This window comes from Mustela erminea, chromosome 9, assembly GCF_009829155.1.
Source record: "Mustela erminea isolate mMusErm1 chromosome 9, mMusErm1.Pri, whole genome shotgun sequence".
Taxonomy (NCBI): domain Eukaryota; kingdom Metazoa; phylum Chordata; class Mammalia; order Carnivora; family Mustelidae; genus Mustela; species Mustela erminea.
Genome location: NC_045622.1, coordinates 63385168 through 63403320, shown reverse-complemented (window position 1 = coordinate 63403320; position 18153 = coordinate 63385168). Strand labels below are relative to the sequence as shown.

General features: G+C 54.8%; 1 protein-coding gene across 2 annotated transcripts in view; it reads left to right on the top strand.

Annotated features, from left to right (window-relative positions):
* Positions 1-707: 707 nt before the first annotated feature.
* The window catches only part of LMO1 (LIM domain only 1), a 40181-nt gene continuing 22735 nt past the window's right edge, over positions 708-18153 (top strand). Inside the window, exons 1-2 of one of the 2 annotated variants that reach the window (XM_032359140.1) lie at positions 708-912; positions 5309-5568. In XM_032359140.1, coding sequence (XP_032215031.1) covers positions 5544-5568 — 25 coding nt within the window. In that variant the 5' untranslated portion in view covers positions 708-912; positions 5309-5543. The remainder of the gene's footprint in view (positions 913-5308; positions 5569-18153) is intronic. The other variant, XM_032359141.1, reaches the window with a different exon arrangement.

The following is an 18153-nucleotide window of genomic DNA, read 5'->3' as shown; positions in this document are numbered from 1 at the left end:
TGGGTCTCAAACCCCGGCCCGCAGTCCCCAGACCCAGAGCCACACCCAGCCCGATGCACTCACAATCACACGCACGGGTTCCCCACTCACACCAGCGCGGCCACAGACTCAAACTCCCACCCGCGATCGCACACATTCCTCTACCCCCACGCTCATCTTCGGCTCACGCGGCGGCTCACCACCCCACACTGCCCTCACTCTGGCATGCGGTCACACACACACACACACACACACACGAACACACACACACGCGCGCACGCAGTCGCTCACACGCACACACTCTGGCTGTGCTTTTGTGTTTTGTCAGAATTAATGAGAAAAGTTCCCGTGCCCTGCGGGTAATTAGTGTCCTTGGAGTTAAATAAGCTAATGGCGGGCACCTCTGGCCCAAGCAATTATGTTTGTGTATTGAATAATTGATTCAAAGGGGGGAAGGGCCGCTAATCAGATCTGAGCATAATGAATTGATTTAATTAACAGGGGAACTGAGGGGCCCTGGGAAACGCAGGCTGCACTCGGCAGCGGCTAGCGCGGCCCGCGCGGACGAGAACGGGCGCGCGGCGGCGGCGGCGGCGGCGGCGGCGGCGGCGGCGGCTCCGGCCCGGCCCGGGCAGCGGCTGCTCCAGGGGCTCCCGCGACCCCGCGGCGGACCGACGCGCCCCCGCCCCCGCCCCCGGGACGCGCCGGCCGCACCGCCCCCCCCCCGAGCTCCCTGCCCGCGGGGCTGAGCTGCAGGCGCCGGTCCGCCCGCCCCCGTCCCCGGCCGCCGGTCGCGGGGCGCGGAGCCCGCGCGGGGCCGGCGTGAGCAACGCAGTCGGGCGGCGGCGGAGTCCGAGCCGCGCGTCCCTCCGCGTCCTCCGCCCGTGCCGGGCTGGCGCCGCCGGGGGACCATGGTGTTGGACCAGGAGGACGGTAGGTGCCCGGGGTTGGGGGTGGGGGCGCGGGCGGCGGCGGCGCGGGCCCTGCCGAGGCCACCCCGCTCGCGTCGCGCCGGCAGCGTCCCCCGCGCGGGCCTCAGCTGGCTCGGGCCGCTCGGCTGCTTCCCGGAAGCGCGGCGCTGGGTGTGCGCGCGGGCGTGCGTGCCGGGGTGCTGGGCTCAGCCCGCGGGTTCCTTAGCGGGGTCGGGAAGTCACCCGGGCCGCCGCGGGCCCGCCAGCCCTGCACGCTCCGGCCGGGAACTTTCTCTCAGGCTCTTGCCGTCTCGCAGACACTGGGAGCGCCTCGGCGACCCGCGCCGCCGCGGGCTTCCCCGCAGTGCCCACAGCCCCCAAGTCTCCTAGGCTTTCTGGGTGTCTGCGCCCCCCCCCTTCCGCACCCGACTGCGGAACGCCTCCCCCAGGGGGATATCCAGAGAGCCTGCAGGCAAACCCGCACGGCCCGGGGGTCCCTCAGATCTAGAACTTCACAGCTGCGGGATGGGTGACATTGCTTCACCCCTAACGCCCCCCCCCTTCCTCCACCAAGTGTGTCGGGAGTTGCCCTGCTGGCTAGGGTCGGGTCCTGTATCCAGAATATCGGGGGGGGGGGGGGAGGTTTACCTTGAAGCTTATGAAGTCTCAGCTTCATAGTCCTTTGATGGTCATTTTGTGTTAGCAGGCTTGTATTCCTTTTCTTAAAGAGCACCCCCAACCCCTAAATTGCATAAGTAAGCTTGGTTCTTGAAAAATCTGGATCCACGCCTGAGTCCAACTCCCAGCTTTCCCACTGTGACTACCAATCTGCAAGAGAAGGCACAGCCAGGCTGCCCCATAGAGCCGTTCCCCGGGGCTAGGCAGTTCCTCAGTGCCTGGGGTATGAAGCCCTGAGCAAGAGGCTGGGAAATTTGAGGCTACCACGCAGCTGCTGGTGTGTCATGAAGGGTCTGGCTGCCTGACCTCTCTCTCTGGCCCCACTAGTCCCTTGTCCCATTGTGGTCATCAACTGTCCTGCTTTGCCCAGAACCAGCTGGTTTTAGCACAGAGAGTCCTGCCTCCTGGGAACCCCTTCAGTCCTGGGACAAACCAAGACAGTTGGTCAGCCTACATCCACAATGTCCTCAGAGCTGTTGTGCAGGGGTGGCTTGGCCAGAGACTTGCTTCCTGGGGGAGCAGATTTGGCCTAGGCCTCCACCAGGCCTTACCAATATAACTGCAGCTTCCTCAACAAAGGAGGAAAGTTCGTCACCTTATCCATTCTAGGTGATTGCAAATTCCTGTATTTAGGCTGCTTTTGTGTTAGTAGGGGAAAGAGCAGGGCATCTGAACTTGGCCAGCAGGCATCCTGATTGTACTGCAAAATCTGTAGGGTCACTCTGTCCTGTCATCTGTGGCGGCTACTCCAAATACATCTGTGAGCTTCACCTGTGAAGCCACCCATCTTGGAGACGACTGCACTGTGTTGGAAGCAGGGCCCTCAGGCTGAGGCACATATGACAGCCTCCACTGAGTTCTGGAATATCTGGTCTGCCCAGGCCCTGGGGCAAAGAGTCTCCCGCCCCTCCACCCCACCCCACACACCTCCCTAATCCAGTGCAGGAACCCTTCCTCACGACTTTCCTGCCAAGTACAGGGACAAACTGCTAGGACCTGCCCCAGACTTTGAAAGGCAGCCAGTAGTACCCCCTTTCTCCTCACCATAACCTGGGGGCTGATCAGCTGCTGGTCTGTCTCTGCTGTTCCTAGAGGCATCTCAAAGACGTTCTGGAGCACTCTTGGCAACATCGACCTGAGAGTACATGCTCATTGCCTGTGGGCTATGTTGGGTGCAAACCACCTCTCCCAGCCCCAGGGGATCTGAGGATTCCACTCTGGTGTTGTGGGTGTGCCCCTGGACTTGGAGACAGCTTGGATGGGGGTAGGCCCCGGCACAGGACTTACCTTCCTGGCCAGCAATTCCCCATGAGCTGAGAGGGTGGCTGCCAGATGGGTGAGGCTTATGTTTGGCTCCGTCCCTCCAGTGGGCCCCTTCCTGGCTAAGAGCTCCAGTCATCTAAACCCTCCAAGACTTGCTGGGTAGCTCTGAAAAGTGGAAGGACTCTTTGGAGGCCCTTTTCCAGATCACTGTGGGAGCTCAATGCTCACAACTGGGGGTGCAGAGAGAGCCGCCTGTGGACACAAGCAGCCCTTCACACACAGTGGCAACCCCCTGCTGACATACCCTACCTGCCTCTTCAGCCCATGGCTCAGAACTCCAGGCCTGCTCCCATCCCTGAGGTGGGGTACAGGGTGCCCGACTCCCCAGAGGGATGCTGGTGAGACGGCTACTAACTGGGTAACTTGGAGGCTTGAGGAAGCTGGTGTTGGGACAGATCCCCAAGCCCAACATGAGCAAGAGAGTGGGAAAGTGCCTCCAGCTACTCAAGTCCTGGGTTGTGGGTCAGGGCCCGACCCTTGAAAGGGAGGAGGAGCTGGCCCTGGGACTTGAGAGGAAAACCGCAGCCCTCATGAAGGGAATGCCTCCCCATTCTGAGGGGATGCCCACAGAGGCATCTACAGCCAGAAGCTACCCCTTGCCAGCCTGTCAGGCCCATTGCCTGTGACACTGTCTGGCCCCCAGCTTAGGCTGGGGTGATGGGTTGGTACAAAATGAGCCCGTGGCCAGCAGAGTCAAAGCCTCCCTCAGACCCTTGGGGTATATAGCTCTGGCTGCGGTGGCAGGGGAGAGATCAAGCTCACAGTCCTGAGGGACAGTGAGGCTGAGCAAAATGATATATTTAACATCAAATATACTCAAGGACTATTAGGATTAAGTATTCTAGATGAAGGGGAAAGCGAAACCCTCTGAGCTGCGGATGAGGCATCTCATTAGAAGCAGCCTCTCTTCTGTTTTCTCAAAGACTGACTTCCCCACTTAGGCTGGAGGAAGATGGGCGGCAGCCCCACTCTCCCATTCCCACCCTTGCCAGGCACTCTGCTTTGGATCCTTCCCCTGGCTTCAGGGGCACCGCCTGGCCTCCAGGTTTCATGTATACTCAGTAAGTCTGCGCAATGTCGGGGTGCCACAGTTTACAAGGCATGTTCACAACCATTAGCTCATCTGACTCCCACCACAACCTTGGAGAGCAGCGCAGTTTTCCCACGTCACAAACAGGGAAACTGAGGCCGAGACAAAGTGATTTGCCTATTACCATTGGTAATAGGCAGAGATGGGATGAAATCCCAACTGGTGGTCCTTACCTTCTCCTTTCCTGGGTCTAGTCCTTAGAAGTGTCTGCCAGGGATGAACTTCTGACATGTCTTTCTGAAGCCCTCCTTGAGCTATAGAAAATCGTTAATATTTCCATCCTCTTGGATCACGGTACTGTGAAGGGGGGAAAAAAGAAAAAAAAAAAGCTTTTGATATTTAAGATTGGTCTTCCTAGTCTAGGCAGTCTGGCACTAACCCCAAGCTCTTGGAGGAGAAGTAGGGTTCGGGAAGAGAGGAGATGAGCACTGTCTTCCTTCCTGCCTCCTGAGGTACAGAGCAAGGATTTTCAACTCCGAAATAGCAGGAATCTTTTGTTCACTGTGTTATCATCAGCACCTTAGAATAATACATGCTCAATAAATAGTTTTGGGAGGAGAAAAACCTTCAAGGCCACACTGTGCTTGCTCGGAGAGAAGCTGAGACAGGATTCTGCTCCCTAAGGAATTAGGATGCTCTTAAGGGGGTTGGGGGGCTGCGTGCTGGGGTATGTGTGATGCTAGTTTGTACCCTGCAGAAGGCTAACTTTGCCAAACAATCCAGGAGGTAACAAGAACCCTCCGGCAGCGCTGGTAGGAAGGGAGGGTACGAGATCAGAGAAAGATCGCCCGGCTGGGAGGGCGGTCAGAAACTAAGGCTGACGGGGTGGGAGTGGAAGACAAGGGTGGTCCACAGGACAAATATCTAGGATGAGGACCTTGGGTGCTGCGCAGAACCAAGCGCCGAGCTAGGGCCGAGTGACCTCCAGGTGGCGCTGCGGAGCCAGGCAGCCGCGCGTCTCCACTCCCCATTAACCCGGGAGGGAGGGGGGCCTCGGGAAATGTGTGCATTTATTCAGTAGCAGAAGTGCAAACCTCATACATTGAGGGAGAAAGGCAGCGGGAGACGGCCGCCGAGATTCCCCCATCTCTTTGAATATAATTTTAGATTGAGATTCAGATTAAATCCGAGGGGAAAACACTTTATGAGGCTGAAAGCTGTGTCGTTGCCAGAGCCAGGGTTATGAGCTATCAAATGCAATTACATTAAGACAGATTATACTGGGCAAATTGAGCCATTTAGAAGGTGAGAATCAAAGAAACGGCTCTGATCCTCTCTTCCCCCTTCTCTCTCCCTCTCCCTCTCTCTCTCTCTCTCTAAATTGCAGTTCGTAGTTCCTTGCAATTCTGAGGCACAAAAGTAGGTGAGACTGCTTTTGTATCTGCGAAGTGCTTCGCTCCTGAATGTAATTCTAGCTGAGTGCAATCTAGGTTAAGAGCCGGACAAGCGGGTAATTAGAGCCCGCTAGCTGCCCGAGGACCGGCCGCCCCGCCGAAGCGCGCCCAGAGTCGGCGCCCTTCTCCCGGTCAAGCCGAGCTGCGGCTGGACACGGAGCGCCCGAGATGATGGTGCTGGACAAGGAGGACGGTAGGTGGCGGGCGGGGGGTCGACGCCCCGCACCCCCTCGTCCCCCCGCGGTGGCGCGCGGGAGCACACGCCGGGACGCACACGCGCCAGGGTTGCCAGGCGGGCGGGGCGCCGGGGGCCGGGGCGCGGGGGCGGCCAGGTGGGGCCGGGGGAGGGGTGATTAAGCCGGAGGGCGGGCGTTGCGCCTGCCGCGTGGGGCTCTGCGGGGCCGCGTGCAGGCTCGGGTCCCCTCGGATCTCCGCGCAGTGGCGCTCAGCGAGCGGCGTCTCGTCTTTGCGGCCGCTCCTCTCACCACAGCCATCTCCCTCGCGCCGGCCGGGTAACCCAAGAGGAAGCCAGAGCTTGCGGCTCGCGGGCGCACGGGAAGACCATGCTGGCCCCGGGGTGCCCGGCGAGCGAGGAGAAGGCCCCCCGGCCCCTGGGGAGACAGACGCTTCTTGTGCCGGCCCACTGGGTCCCGGTCCCCTGAGCGCGCAGGCGGGAGTTTGGCCCAGAGGAAGAAAGTGTCCCGCCACTGGCCCGTAGCACTGTGCAGGTGAGGTCCTGGAGAGTGGCATGAACCTGACATGGTCAAGAGCCTCAGTGCACCCCAGAAGTCAGAACACAAGGCCCATGGTTGCTGGAAGCCTCTAGAAGATGGTCCCATAGACCCTAAAGCCTTCCTGACTAGGAGTGCCCTGCAGAAAGGGTCCTGGTGTGTTCAGGAGAGGTTGGGGATCATAGCCCACTTAAAGGTAAAACCGGGTGGGTGCCTCCTGACCCAAACGCAGAGGCCAGTAGCCACACAGTAGTTGTTCCTTGGCTGGCAGGGGCTCTCCTTGCCCTGTAGGTGATGGTTGCCTGGTGTGTTGGTGCTATAGGGAGATGAGGATAGAATTGTTGGCACTCATGCTGTCACCTGATTTCTACTGGTAAGGAGCTGAGAAGGTGGTTTGCAGCATGTCACCAGGAATCCTCTTGGATTAATGGTGGTGGCCGTTCTCTAACCTTCTACTAGTGAGTCTCCCCTAGGCCTGTGCCCTCAGCCCAGCAGGTCAGTGGTGTTATTGTCATGGTCACTGGGTGAAAATTCCAAGTTAAGTGACTTGCTCAAGGTCACACAGGATGTGCACTTCGCTGCTACCACAAGCTGGGGTTCCTAGCCTCCCCACCAGCCCTGAGACCTCCATCAAGGAGGGGCATTTAAGGTGTCTGGCCTGGGGGTGGCATGTGGGGTGGCCTTGAAGGCTATTTCTCAGCATGTATACAGTAAGAGAGGAAAGGGGTGACTAAGTGCTTCTGGCAAAGGGGATGCATTTGCAAGAGGTTGGCCAGGGTCTGACCTCCATCTCTAGTATGCTTGTAGCATTTTGGGGCCCTCTCCCAGGATCCCTATGGGGGCCACCAGAGGACTAGGCTTCTGCAGGTGTGTACAGAATGACAAGGAGAAGGACCTGGTCAGGCCAGAAGGAGGGAAGAGGCATTTTGTCATGAGCTCGCTGGGTTCTCTTAGACCAGTCATGCCCAGAGCTAGCCTTCGCTTTCGCTCTTGGTAAAATGAGGGGTTTGCAGAAGTCAGCGCAGAGGGCCCTTCCTCAGTGTGTGGGGGTACTCTCCTGATGGGAGATATGGAATTCAGGGCGTGTCTTTAGCCGTGGCTATTTGGCATGCTTATTCCCCAGGATCAAGCCAGAACTGGAGAAAACCCAGGCCCTGTACATGGGAGGCCTCAGGCGGGGAGACTGGTCTCATGCAACAGAATGACCCCACCACTGCCACCTAGGTCGTGCTCTGTGCAGGCACCCCAGAGTCCCTTTGAGCTCCGTGATACTCCAGATTTTCAGATGAGCCCTGAATAGGAATAGATACCTGGAGGTCATTTTAGCCAGTCTCCTGCCTCCAGACGGCAGTGCACTGCAGCTGCCCTGGGCATGGGTTTTTTCCCCTAGTCTCCACCAGATCTGCAGAGGAGAGCTCGTGATGCTTCTCAGTCCCTGGCTTAGTTTAGTCGGAACAGAGTGGTGCCTCCTGCAGTTCATACCACTGAGCCCTGGGGCCCAGAGCACCAGGAAGGTAGACAGCTGGGGTCCCGAGGAGCCATCCGGTTCTTGTCCTGCCCAGCTCAGAGGTGTCCTCCAAAAGCAGTCTTTCTGCTCCTACATCTGCCCTCCACTCCCTATTAGAGTCTGATATCCTCTAATTCCAGGAAACTCTGAAGGTGGCACCTTCCATTGGGGAAGGAAGAAAAACTCTGGATCGACCCACCTGTCTGTCCGAACCCGCTGCCTAATTTCTTCCTGGCACTTATGCTCTTCCAGCAGGCAGCCCTGTGGGCTAGGTGGCAGCCTTGCCCCCCAGGGCCCCCAAGAAGCATGTACCTCCAGGATGCAGCACTGCACCCTTTGTCTGGCTGCAGCAGGGACTCGGGGCCCTTATTAACCACCCCCAATGCCTTTTCTCCACCTGACAGCATCTTGTCGGAAGAGGCCGGGGCTCCTCTGGTTGAAGTCAGGTCTGCCAGCTGCCGAGGACCAAAGCTCTTGCTCTGCTGGGCTGCAGGGCTTTCATGTTGCACTTCTGAAAGATAATAAAATATCAATCGCTTTGCCGTAGCAACGGGTTTAAGAGACTTTCTGAAGTATTGAATTGTCAGAAAAAAATTTTTTTTTTTTTTTGCTTTTAAGCACAGTGCATTATTAATAAAGTAATCCATTAGGTCGAGCAGTGAAGGGCCACCACAGAGAGGAAAGATCTGTTTTGCAAATGGTTAAACTTCTGGTTTTAAGATTAATTGCTTTCATTTGGACGCTTGCTCTTGGCCTAGCCATCTCCACTTTACTGGAACTCAGGGTCCGGGCTTTCTAGATGCCGTCGGGCATGCCTGTCAGCAAAGGAAGCCCTGCTCCAACTTCCCTGGAGAAAGAGCCCTTCTCTCCCTGGCACAGGTACTTGAACTGGCAATCAGCTGGGGGCCTTCTGGGGAAGCTTGTAGGCTCAGGGGAGCAAAGGGTACTCCTGCTCTGAAACAGATTAGCCCTCAGGCCATTGGAGAAGGGGGCTTGAGTACTCAGAAACAGGCAGCAGAGGGTCCAGGCAGCCCCAAGAACAGGGAGAGCCTTGGGTTGTGGGGGTCTGGGCAAGAGGGGATGTTGCAGGTGCCCTCTTGGGGGTGCTGGCCTGTCCCCAGGTGCATGCTGGAGAAAGGCAGGTAAGCTGCCTCTGCCAAGGACCCGTAGGAAGACGGGGCTGCCCACAGGAAGCAGCAGGCAGGTTGCAGAACTAAATACCAGACACGATTCTGAGAGCATTTTGAATAAGTAAAATTGCCTAAGGAGAGTGGAGCTGGCCTGAGGAAGGCCAGACAGTGAGTCTTCAATTGTTAATGACCGCTGCGAGTGTGGCCTCCACAGTGGACCTGGGTGACCTGCCAGGGCGGCTCTTGGCTATTCCTGGGTACCAACCAGCTTTTGCTCAGCCATCAACAGGACCTCCTGGGCTATCCCATCATGCCCTGGAGTGCAAAGAGTCCCCAGCGTCTCTCCCAGCAGAGTGTGGCTAGGACCCTTCCTGGCCCCAGAGATGGAGGCAGGGAGTGGGCCGTGATGCTTGTCCACTCCGGAGACCCCAGCGGGTGGCAGGAAGGCAGTGCCCAAAAGGCACCGCTGCCTGCTGCGGGTGTGTAAAGGTCTGGTGAGGCCAGTGTGGGGGGCACTCGGGCTGACACCTGCCCATGGCCTAGAAGAGGAGGGTCCCCATCTGTACCGCCTGTGGCAGCTCTGGCAGCAGCTACCTCCCAGCCTTTGGAAATGAGGCTTTACAAATCTTGAGCAGCATGTACGAGCTGCTTACCTTTCCTGCCCCAGTTCAGCTGGGCGGAGAGCCTATAGAGACGGGTCTCCCTCACCCCCTCCCAGAGCCTTGCGTAAAGAAGCAGGTGCTTCTCTCTGTTCCCTGCTCTTCTGTTCATTTGTCCACACAGAGCACTAAGGGGGTGGGGGGCGGGGGACAGGGAAACAACATAAATTGGTCTGTCGTCCAGAATCCATGTCTCGCTAATGTACCCAGATTAACTCAACTGTAAATTGTCTCCTTGGATGGCAGTGTCTTGCTAAAAGTTTCCCATATGATTCATGATTTGGATTGCTTTTAACGGCTATTGGCTAAGCAAGCCGGTGACTGTACAAGGTGATGCAATTGGCATTAGTGAGGGGAGGCACGGGAGCGTGTAATGCAGTCAATACTGCATTAACTACTGATGCCCAATTACAGGGAGTGGGAGAGAGCCTTTCAGGAGCATTAGGACTGGGGGAAGCTGAGATCACTGGCCGCCGCTCGCCTAAAAGCTTCACCCTTTGCGTGCCGGGGCTTGGTGCTGGTGTGGCCACTTACTTGGCCTCTGTGGCTGCCTTTCTGTCTTACTGTCTCTCTCCTTCTGGACATGTCCCACACGATGCTTTTTAGCACGTGGAAATATGCATTCTCCCAGAGCCCGGGTCTGTCTCTGGTCCCTCAGAGAGCTGATTCCCCACCCCAGCCAGAGTCCAGAATCAGACCTGGAGGCCACCCCACCCACTCCCATTTAAGGAGCCTCCCAGCAGGGCCCATTTGTGAGCAAGACCAAGAACAGATTTATTTTGGTCTGTCTCCCCTTGGGACGACAGATGATGGCCAGCCAGCAATGGTGGCCGCCCCTCTGCGGTCATGGGCAGAGGAACGTGAGGTTGGGCCTTGGCACGGTGGACTGTGGAGCGCGGTTGCCAGAGTTGGGAAGTGGTCGTGGTTGGACAGGACCTTCTCTGAGCCCAAGACAGAGCTGGGGAGCCTACTGGGGGCATGGCCCAAGCCAAGGTGGGGCTTCCAGCAAACGTGGGCTGCCTCCAGAGCTGCCTCCACCCAGGGCACAGCTGCCCCCAAGTAGCCAGCAGGCCAAGGCTGTTGTTCAGACCCACCTTCAGGGCCCAGAGGAGCCCCCTATTGGGAGGGCCAGCAGACAGGAAGGAGTTAGAGAGCAAGGTAGAGAAAAGGGCATCGGTGCCACAGTGTGCCAGGAACCAGTGGGCTGCACGTCCACTGTGGGTTTGTGCCCCATGCTTATCCAGTGCTGAGGTTGCTATGCCTCTCTACCTTCTCATCTCTACAGTGAGAACAGTGGCATCTAACTGGTTGGGGTGCTAATTGAGATTCAATGAGATGGAGTCCATGTATACGCTTGATAAGCCAGGAAGCCTCCTGCCTGTGTGAGGTGACTTCGTGCTCCACCAACTACCCTGTGATCAAGTAATCCGCTGCCTGATGTGGTGCCTTGTTCACTCACTCGCCCTCTTCCGTTTATCCATCATGGCCATTGATCACTGCTGTCTGTCCAGGAGGGAGGCTGACTTCACTACTTACCACCACTGGCCAGATTCCCCAAGGCAGGTAGTGTTGTAGGAAGGAGCCTCCAAGACCACTCTCTGCAAGCGCTTCCATCTATAGAGGGATAGGCAAGGCTGAAAGTGGGCAGGAGGGTTGCCTGGCTTAGGTCGGGAACCTGGGGTTCCTTTCAGGGTTCTCTGCCCAAATTCCATGTCCTCTAATCCTTGCCCCGAGGCATGATGAAGCTGGTGGTAGGAAAGTCTGATCAGGAGGAACATCACCTGTCCTCTTGCCAGGTGCCCGAGTATCCCACTTGTGGCCCCAGCCAGCCTGCTGACTGCCCACAGGACACAGTTCCATCCTCACATTAAGTCCTGCTGGCAGGTGCTGATGGGCACTAACCTTGCCCAGGTCTTCAGAGAAGCCCCAGAGATGCATATAACATATAGCCCATCCTGCCTGCCCGCCCTGCCTAGAGTGAAAGGACAACTGAGGCACGGAGAGCATCCTCCCCTCCTCAGGCTTAACTCATCCCGCTGCTGCTAGAGTGAGTTTGCCTGGCAGGCCTGCATGCGGGATAGGACCACACCAGTGGGGTCAGCTTGTATGGGCCTACGGGAGCTGATCTGGCACATTTCTCCCCCACTCTTGAGTTCAGTGGCATTATACTGGTAGTGGGAAATGAGCCATGGGGGGTGTATTAAACCCATGGATGTTGAAGGAGCCAAATGTGAAGTGTTAATCAGCACACAACTGGATGGCATTCATCTGGGGCTTTGGCCCTACCCTGTTTCTGTTCTGTCACCACCCAGCCTCTCCCTCCGGCCTAGCACCTTTCTCCCAGCTCTCACTACAGCCAGGGCCCTGGCCTGGGCTGCCCTGTCATGGTGCCTGAGACCTGCTGCCACACTAGCAGTTGGTCTCGCAGGAGCCTCTGGATGGTCAAGGCCTCTTACATACTGTTCCAGGCCAGGCTCAGAGTCCATCCACCCTACCTAGTAATAAGCTGGTGTCCTGTTGGGGTATTCATTTTGTGTTTTGTCTAAGGCAGGCGTCCACAGAGGCTGACACAACTTGGGGCAAATTAAAAGCAGGGGGTGTGAGAGGAGTGAGCAGGCTGGTCCAGGTTGCCAGGGCAGCTGTCCCAAAGAGCAGGCCAGCTAGGTCATGTTGCATCAGTAGCTCCTACCTTCCGCCTCTTCCCGGCTGAACTTCCTGGAGCGGCCTGTGTCTCCAGGCACAGCCTGCTGGCATGATTCAGGAGACCCGGGTGCTAGTCACAGCTGACTCCAGACAACTTACTGGACCTCAGTTTTCACATTCTGTAATGGGAGCAATACCTAACTGGCACCTAATATCCATGTACACTACTTGATCAACCAGGAAGCCTCATGCTTCTGTGCAGGGACCTTGTTCTCTGCACAGATACAGTGTGATCTCTTTGGCTTCAGCCTCCCAGCCTTTAGGGCTCCTATAAACACACTTGCTATGGTGTTACTGAACTCTTGCTGGAAACTGGGGTGTTGTGCTTCGCATGTGTATCAGTAAGTTATTGCTGCATAACCATCTACCGCCAAACTCAGAGGCTCAAAACAAGCATCCATTTAGCTCTTGAATCTGTAGGTCAGTGCTCTAGGCTGGGCTTGGCTGAGTGGTCTCTCGGGTCTCAGCTGGACTCTCTCGTGCCTGGCAGATGGCCAATCTCCTGGACGCTGGGGGTACGAGCATCCCTTGTTGTCCAGCAAGCTCTTCTGGCCTGTTCTCATAGTAGAAACAGGTCAGGAGGGAGAGTGGAAGTACACAACGTTTCCTGAGTCTTGGGCTTGGCTCTGGGAGGCTTTTGCTTCTGCCACATTCCTTAGGCCAAAATAAATCACAAGGCCAGCTTGAATTTGGGGGCAGGGTGGGGGTGGTCAGATTCTGTTCTTGAAGGGAAGAGGTGGAAAGTCACATTGCAAAGGGCGTGCATACTACCAGCAGGAGGGGTAGAGAATTGGGGCCATTTCTGTACTCATTCCACCAAAGCATCTTCCACGTATGATCTCATTGAATACCCTGAACCACCCTAGGAAAAAGCCACACGTATTATCCTCATTTCACAGATGAGAAAACTGCCATACAAAGAGACTGTGTAATTGGTCGCGGGTCCCACGCTTGCAAGGGCCAGAGTTCAGGCCATCTTACTGCAGCAGTGTGCTCTGCAGCCTTCCTGTTCCAGCTGGCGGACTTGGAGGTGGGCGAGAGGGACACTCGGGGAGGGCTCAAGGGAGAGGGGGTGGAGCCAGCAAGAGGATGCCTGGGGACAAGGGGTGGGAGGCTGGTGGTCAGGGCAGTTCTTCCAGGGGGCTGCCATTGGATGGCAGACCTGGAGGGGAACCACAATGAGGTCAGCCCCCTCTGCCTCCTCCGGCTTTTCCGCTCTGCCCTGTGATGCCGCTGGACAGGTGGAAGGGGTGAGCAGCTCCTGTGCTCGCGGACTCAAGTCTGGGTCTATATGCAGATACAGCCAGGCGGGAATCAATTCATTGGTTAGCCCCTCGCCTCAAAACGGGGCGGTAAGTGGGCTGGTGAGAGGCCTGTGTACATTCATAAACCAGCTGATTGAAAAGCAATATTTCAGATAAATACAAGCCAGCGATCTATCAGTGGTTGTAATAAAACCCAGGCTTCAGGCTGTGATTTTATTTTGAAATAATAAGAATTGCTTGATTCTTTTTACTTGAGTTACCATGGTAATTCCGGCGTGGAGCAGTGTTATATTGATTTAGAAAGTGGACAGTAATATTTCTTTTGTGTTATTCTGTTTCTAGGCCTTGATTTCTAATTTCCACTTGGAGATTACTTTTATAAATTTCTTAAGTCCTTCCACTTTTTTTCCTCTCACAGTATAATTTTCCTCTCATACGCCACTATGTTCTGAGCTTATTGGTTTGCTCTTATTTTAAATTAAACTTGCTGGTTTCAAATATTGAAATGACATCTTTGTCTGTGTCTGTACTTTGGTTTAGCAAAATATTACAGTCTGACGCTTTCTGCTTAATAATTTAAGGGAGGCATTCTGTCGGCCCTCACTGGGTGCCGATAACTTATGACTCAACCAACACAGGCCTTAAACTCCTGACATTTTAATATTGTGTGGCGGGAGCGGCTGCCCCTCTGCTCAGAGTCTCAGTGGAGAAAAACCCATGTGGGAGGGAGACCTGTTCTTCCCACGTGAGAGGAAGCAGCTCTGGCAAGGGGTTCCTGCAGCCCATGGCCTGCACCTACTCTGTCCTGTCTCTCCCCTCCCTGAATCTTTAAAAACTCTCAACGCCTGATCCCTGGTGTCTGGGAAGGATTGTGTGGGGGCTGCCTATGGGTGCCATCAGATGCTGGATCTCTGTTTCTCAGCTTCGCCATTTGTTAAAGCATGCGGAACTAGCGTGGGCTTTGAGTCAGACAGACCGTGTTCACATCCCACCTCTGCCACTTATTGATTCTGAGTAGTAAGTTGCGATATTAGTTATGACCCATCAGTGGGTGTGGTCACGAACCACCTTTTAGGTCCGTCAAGCCTTCAGTAGGCCAGGCTCTTGCCGGTCTTGCAGACAGTTGGTATAGTTGCCTAAACTTCGTCAGGTCTTAGTGAGGAGCAGGGGAGAAAGTGGACGTGGTTATACCTTGAAACACTTACTCTGCTCCAGACACACATGGGGTTTGGAGCCCTGGCAGGATCGCTCTTTGGAAAGGAGCCTTGGCTTCAGGAGGTGGGTCGGCTCCGCCCACTTTCTTGCCTGCCCAGCCTGGAGCAGGGGCCTCTGTCCTCTGGGCTCCTCACAGTACCCCACAGCAAGGACTGGACTCCTGAGGGAAACTCGCAACAATATGGCTTATAGGGCTGAGATGGGTCTGCAGGATGCCCCCTCTGTGGCCTGAGGAGAGGCCCCTGTCCTCTGTGGTATGCCAACGCTTCGTTGACATAAAGACATGAAGACATATGCCAACGCGTATGTCTTCGCTACCTATGGCTGCGTAACAAATTATTTCACAGTTTAGCATCTTTAAACAGCACTCACTTGTTAATCTCATTTCCGTGGGTCAGGAGTCCGGGTCCAGATTAAGCTGGGTCCTCTAGCACAGACATTTTTGCAGACCGTAATTAAGGTGTTGGCTGGGGCTGTGGTCTCATGTCAAGATTCATCTGGGGATTGAGCTTCCCAGTTCACTCATTTCATTGTTGGCGGGATTCGGTTCCTCCTGGGCTTTTGGGCTGAGGGCTTCCATTTCTCACTGTGGATCAGGGCCAGCCCTCATTTCCGTACCACATGGGCCTCTCCAACATGGCAGCTTGTCTCCTTAAAGCCATTGAGAGAGTGTCTGCTAGCATGCAGGAAATCACAGTCTTTTATAAGATGTGACACATCTGATCACAGATGTGACATTCCATCACCCCGGCTGTATTTTCTTCCTTGGGAGCAAGTCACTCAGCCCAGTTAGAACTCAAGGAAATGGGGGGATTACACAAGGTCATGGACACCAGAAAATGGGATCGGTGGACCCCATCTGAGATATCAGCCTACCGTGAGAGGTCAGCAAACTCTGGCCCCAGCCCCCAGAGAGGATGAAACGTCAGCTCCATCCCCGGGAGGCCCATTGCCTCTGCCTTACACCACGGAGGGCCACAGATATCTCAAGGCTTTTCATTTAATCTTCGCAGCCCCCTTGGGAGGCTGGGAGATCGAACACTAGCCCCATTTTGCAGAGGAGTAGGTTGTACTCAGAGAGGGAAAGACACTTGCTAGGATAGCCCAATAATTTGGTCTGTGGCTGAGTTCAGATGAGAACCAGGCCTTCCGTGGGCCTGGGGAGGTAGTGGTAAAGGCACTCCCAGGCCTCCCTGGCCCTGGTGGTGAGAGGCACTATCACTGACTGTAAGCACACACAGGGACCAGGGCCACATATGGGAACGGTTAGATTCCTCGTGTCACAGATGATAGGTTTGCGGAGGACACTGGGGGCCTGCCACGCAGCTCTCTGTTATCCAGAGGCATCTCTTCTCACTCACTGGACCCTGGGAGGAGGGGAGGGTTGTTCCTCCCTGAACCAGTCTTCCTGCGGCCATTAGACTAAGGCCTCAACCCCTCTCCCCGGCTGTTGTCTGGCCAGGGGGAGCTGCATCTTCAAAGCGGCCTGGGCAGAGACCACTTGAGCAGTTCTTCACATGGGAGCAGGACTGAAGGAGGCTTTCCTGTGGGCTGGAGCCCAGGGCTAGGAGCCAGAACTCCTGCATCCACAGCCTGGCTCCCCCTACCCCCCCACCCCCGCTCTCAGTCTGTCCCTGGGCAGGTGCCCTCTGCTCTCTGGGTCTGTGCTTTGCCATTTACATTTCAAGGGTTGCAGGCTGCTTGCTGCCCAGTGGTACTGTGTCTGGAGATAGGTCCATGGGGAAGGTGTGTATTGTGGCCAAGGCCAGGAAAAAAACCTTCCTGTCCAGGTTTCTTGTCTTTCTTTGTTGTCCTGGGGTCAGAGAAGCAGAGAGCCCAGGTGAGAACATCTGTGGCCTCTGGCCTTCCACACATGGTCTTGCCACATTTGAATCCAGGTGGGCTGTCTCATTTCCAGCTGTTCCCAGGCAGAGCCTCAGCTAAGAGGTAGAGGGGACCCCTGAAGCAGGCCCAGAGCCTGGAAGCCAGTGAACCAGAAGTCACAGTCTCAGGCCTGAAAAGACCCTGGGTAGTTACCCCCCTCCCTCGACTTTTATGTTGGGGAGACTAAGGCGCCAAGAAGCCTCTGTGTCCTCTCTCAGCTGAATGTCTCGGAGATACTTTCTGAGTAGAAGAGTCTGAAGCCCAGCAGAGGCTGCTTCTGGCCCATGACAGGAAGCCAGGGCTGTACCTCATCTTTTCGCCTGTCAGTAAGAGGCTGTCTCTTGAAGGCAGCTGCTCTCACTCCAGCCAGAAGCTCTTTCCCATCTGTGAGGTGTCTTGGCAGGGGCAAGGGCTCTGGAAGAACCGAGGGCAGGGACAGCTTTCTCTCAGGTACCAGGTTCTGACCTCATACTCAGCCCGGGTGCAGAGTGTGACCTGCCTTTCTGCCCCATGGATGTTTTAACACAGTTCTTTGATCCTCAGAAAGCTTTATCAGATCAGTGCTAAAATATGCCTGTGTGTGAGAATAACATCTCATTAATATTATCAAAAACATAAAAGTAAAAAATATGATCCAGGAAAAAAAATCAAAATTGGTTGAAATAATTAACACAAAGCAAAACTGGCAACAGTTCACACTGCACCTGGCAAAATATGTTATTGACTAAAAATTGATGGAGGAATCAACTCTTCCTGAGAAATTTTAGATCTGCCAAAGTTGGCTCAGGAAATATTTTTTTTGGTAGAAATAATTATCACAAAAGAAATCTCAACAGTGTCAAAAGCTGTAGTTCAGAAGATTTAATATGAGCCAAAACTGATCAGGAACTGAATAGTCACTTTAAATTTAAAAATAATCGATCCCAATGAAAATAATTTTAATAAGGAATTGTTTTTTAATTGTTTTAAGGGGCAGGGGGGAGGAACTTCAGTAAAGTAAGAATAGGGAAAGGGCAAAAAAAATCTTAAACATTAGTGAATAGAAAATTGATCAAGGAATCAAACTGACTTAATGAAGCTCATTAAGAATTACTTTCTTGATGAAAAATCATCAGTGTTAGTATAATTCTTACTAAAATATATGGCTTAGGGGCCAGTTCCTAGTAGTAGATGCTTAGCACTTATTTATTAAGTCAATAGTGAGTGAGAATGAATGAACAGGCCAAGGAGGTTGTGGGGGGAAGCAAAGAGGAGGATCACAAGCATAAGCAGTCTTTGTTCCAGAGAGAGGACAGATGTACACTTCTCTCTTTTTTTCTTTTTTTAAGATTTTATTTATTTGAGAGAGAGAATGCACAAGCAGGGGGGAGAGCAGAGGGAGGGGGAGAAGCAGACTCCCTACTGAGCAGGGAGCCTGACATGGGGCTCAGTCCTGGGACCCCGAATCATGACCCGAGCTCAAGGCAGACGTTTAACCAACTGAACCACCCCAGGCGCCCCAGACTTACAGTGTATTAAGACTTGTACTACTCAGGCATGTTTTCCGGCACCAACCAGCAGTTCTCCAATTCTCAGGGGACACAGACTGGGTGTCTTACAATTTAACTCAATTCTGACGCTATCTAGTATTAGCCCCTGCATGTTGAAGGCTCAGTCCCACCTCGAGACTGCCCCCACTTCGGAG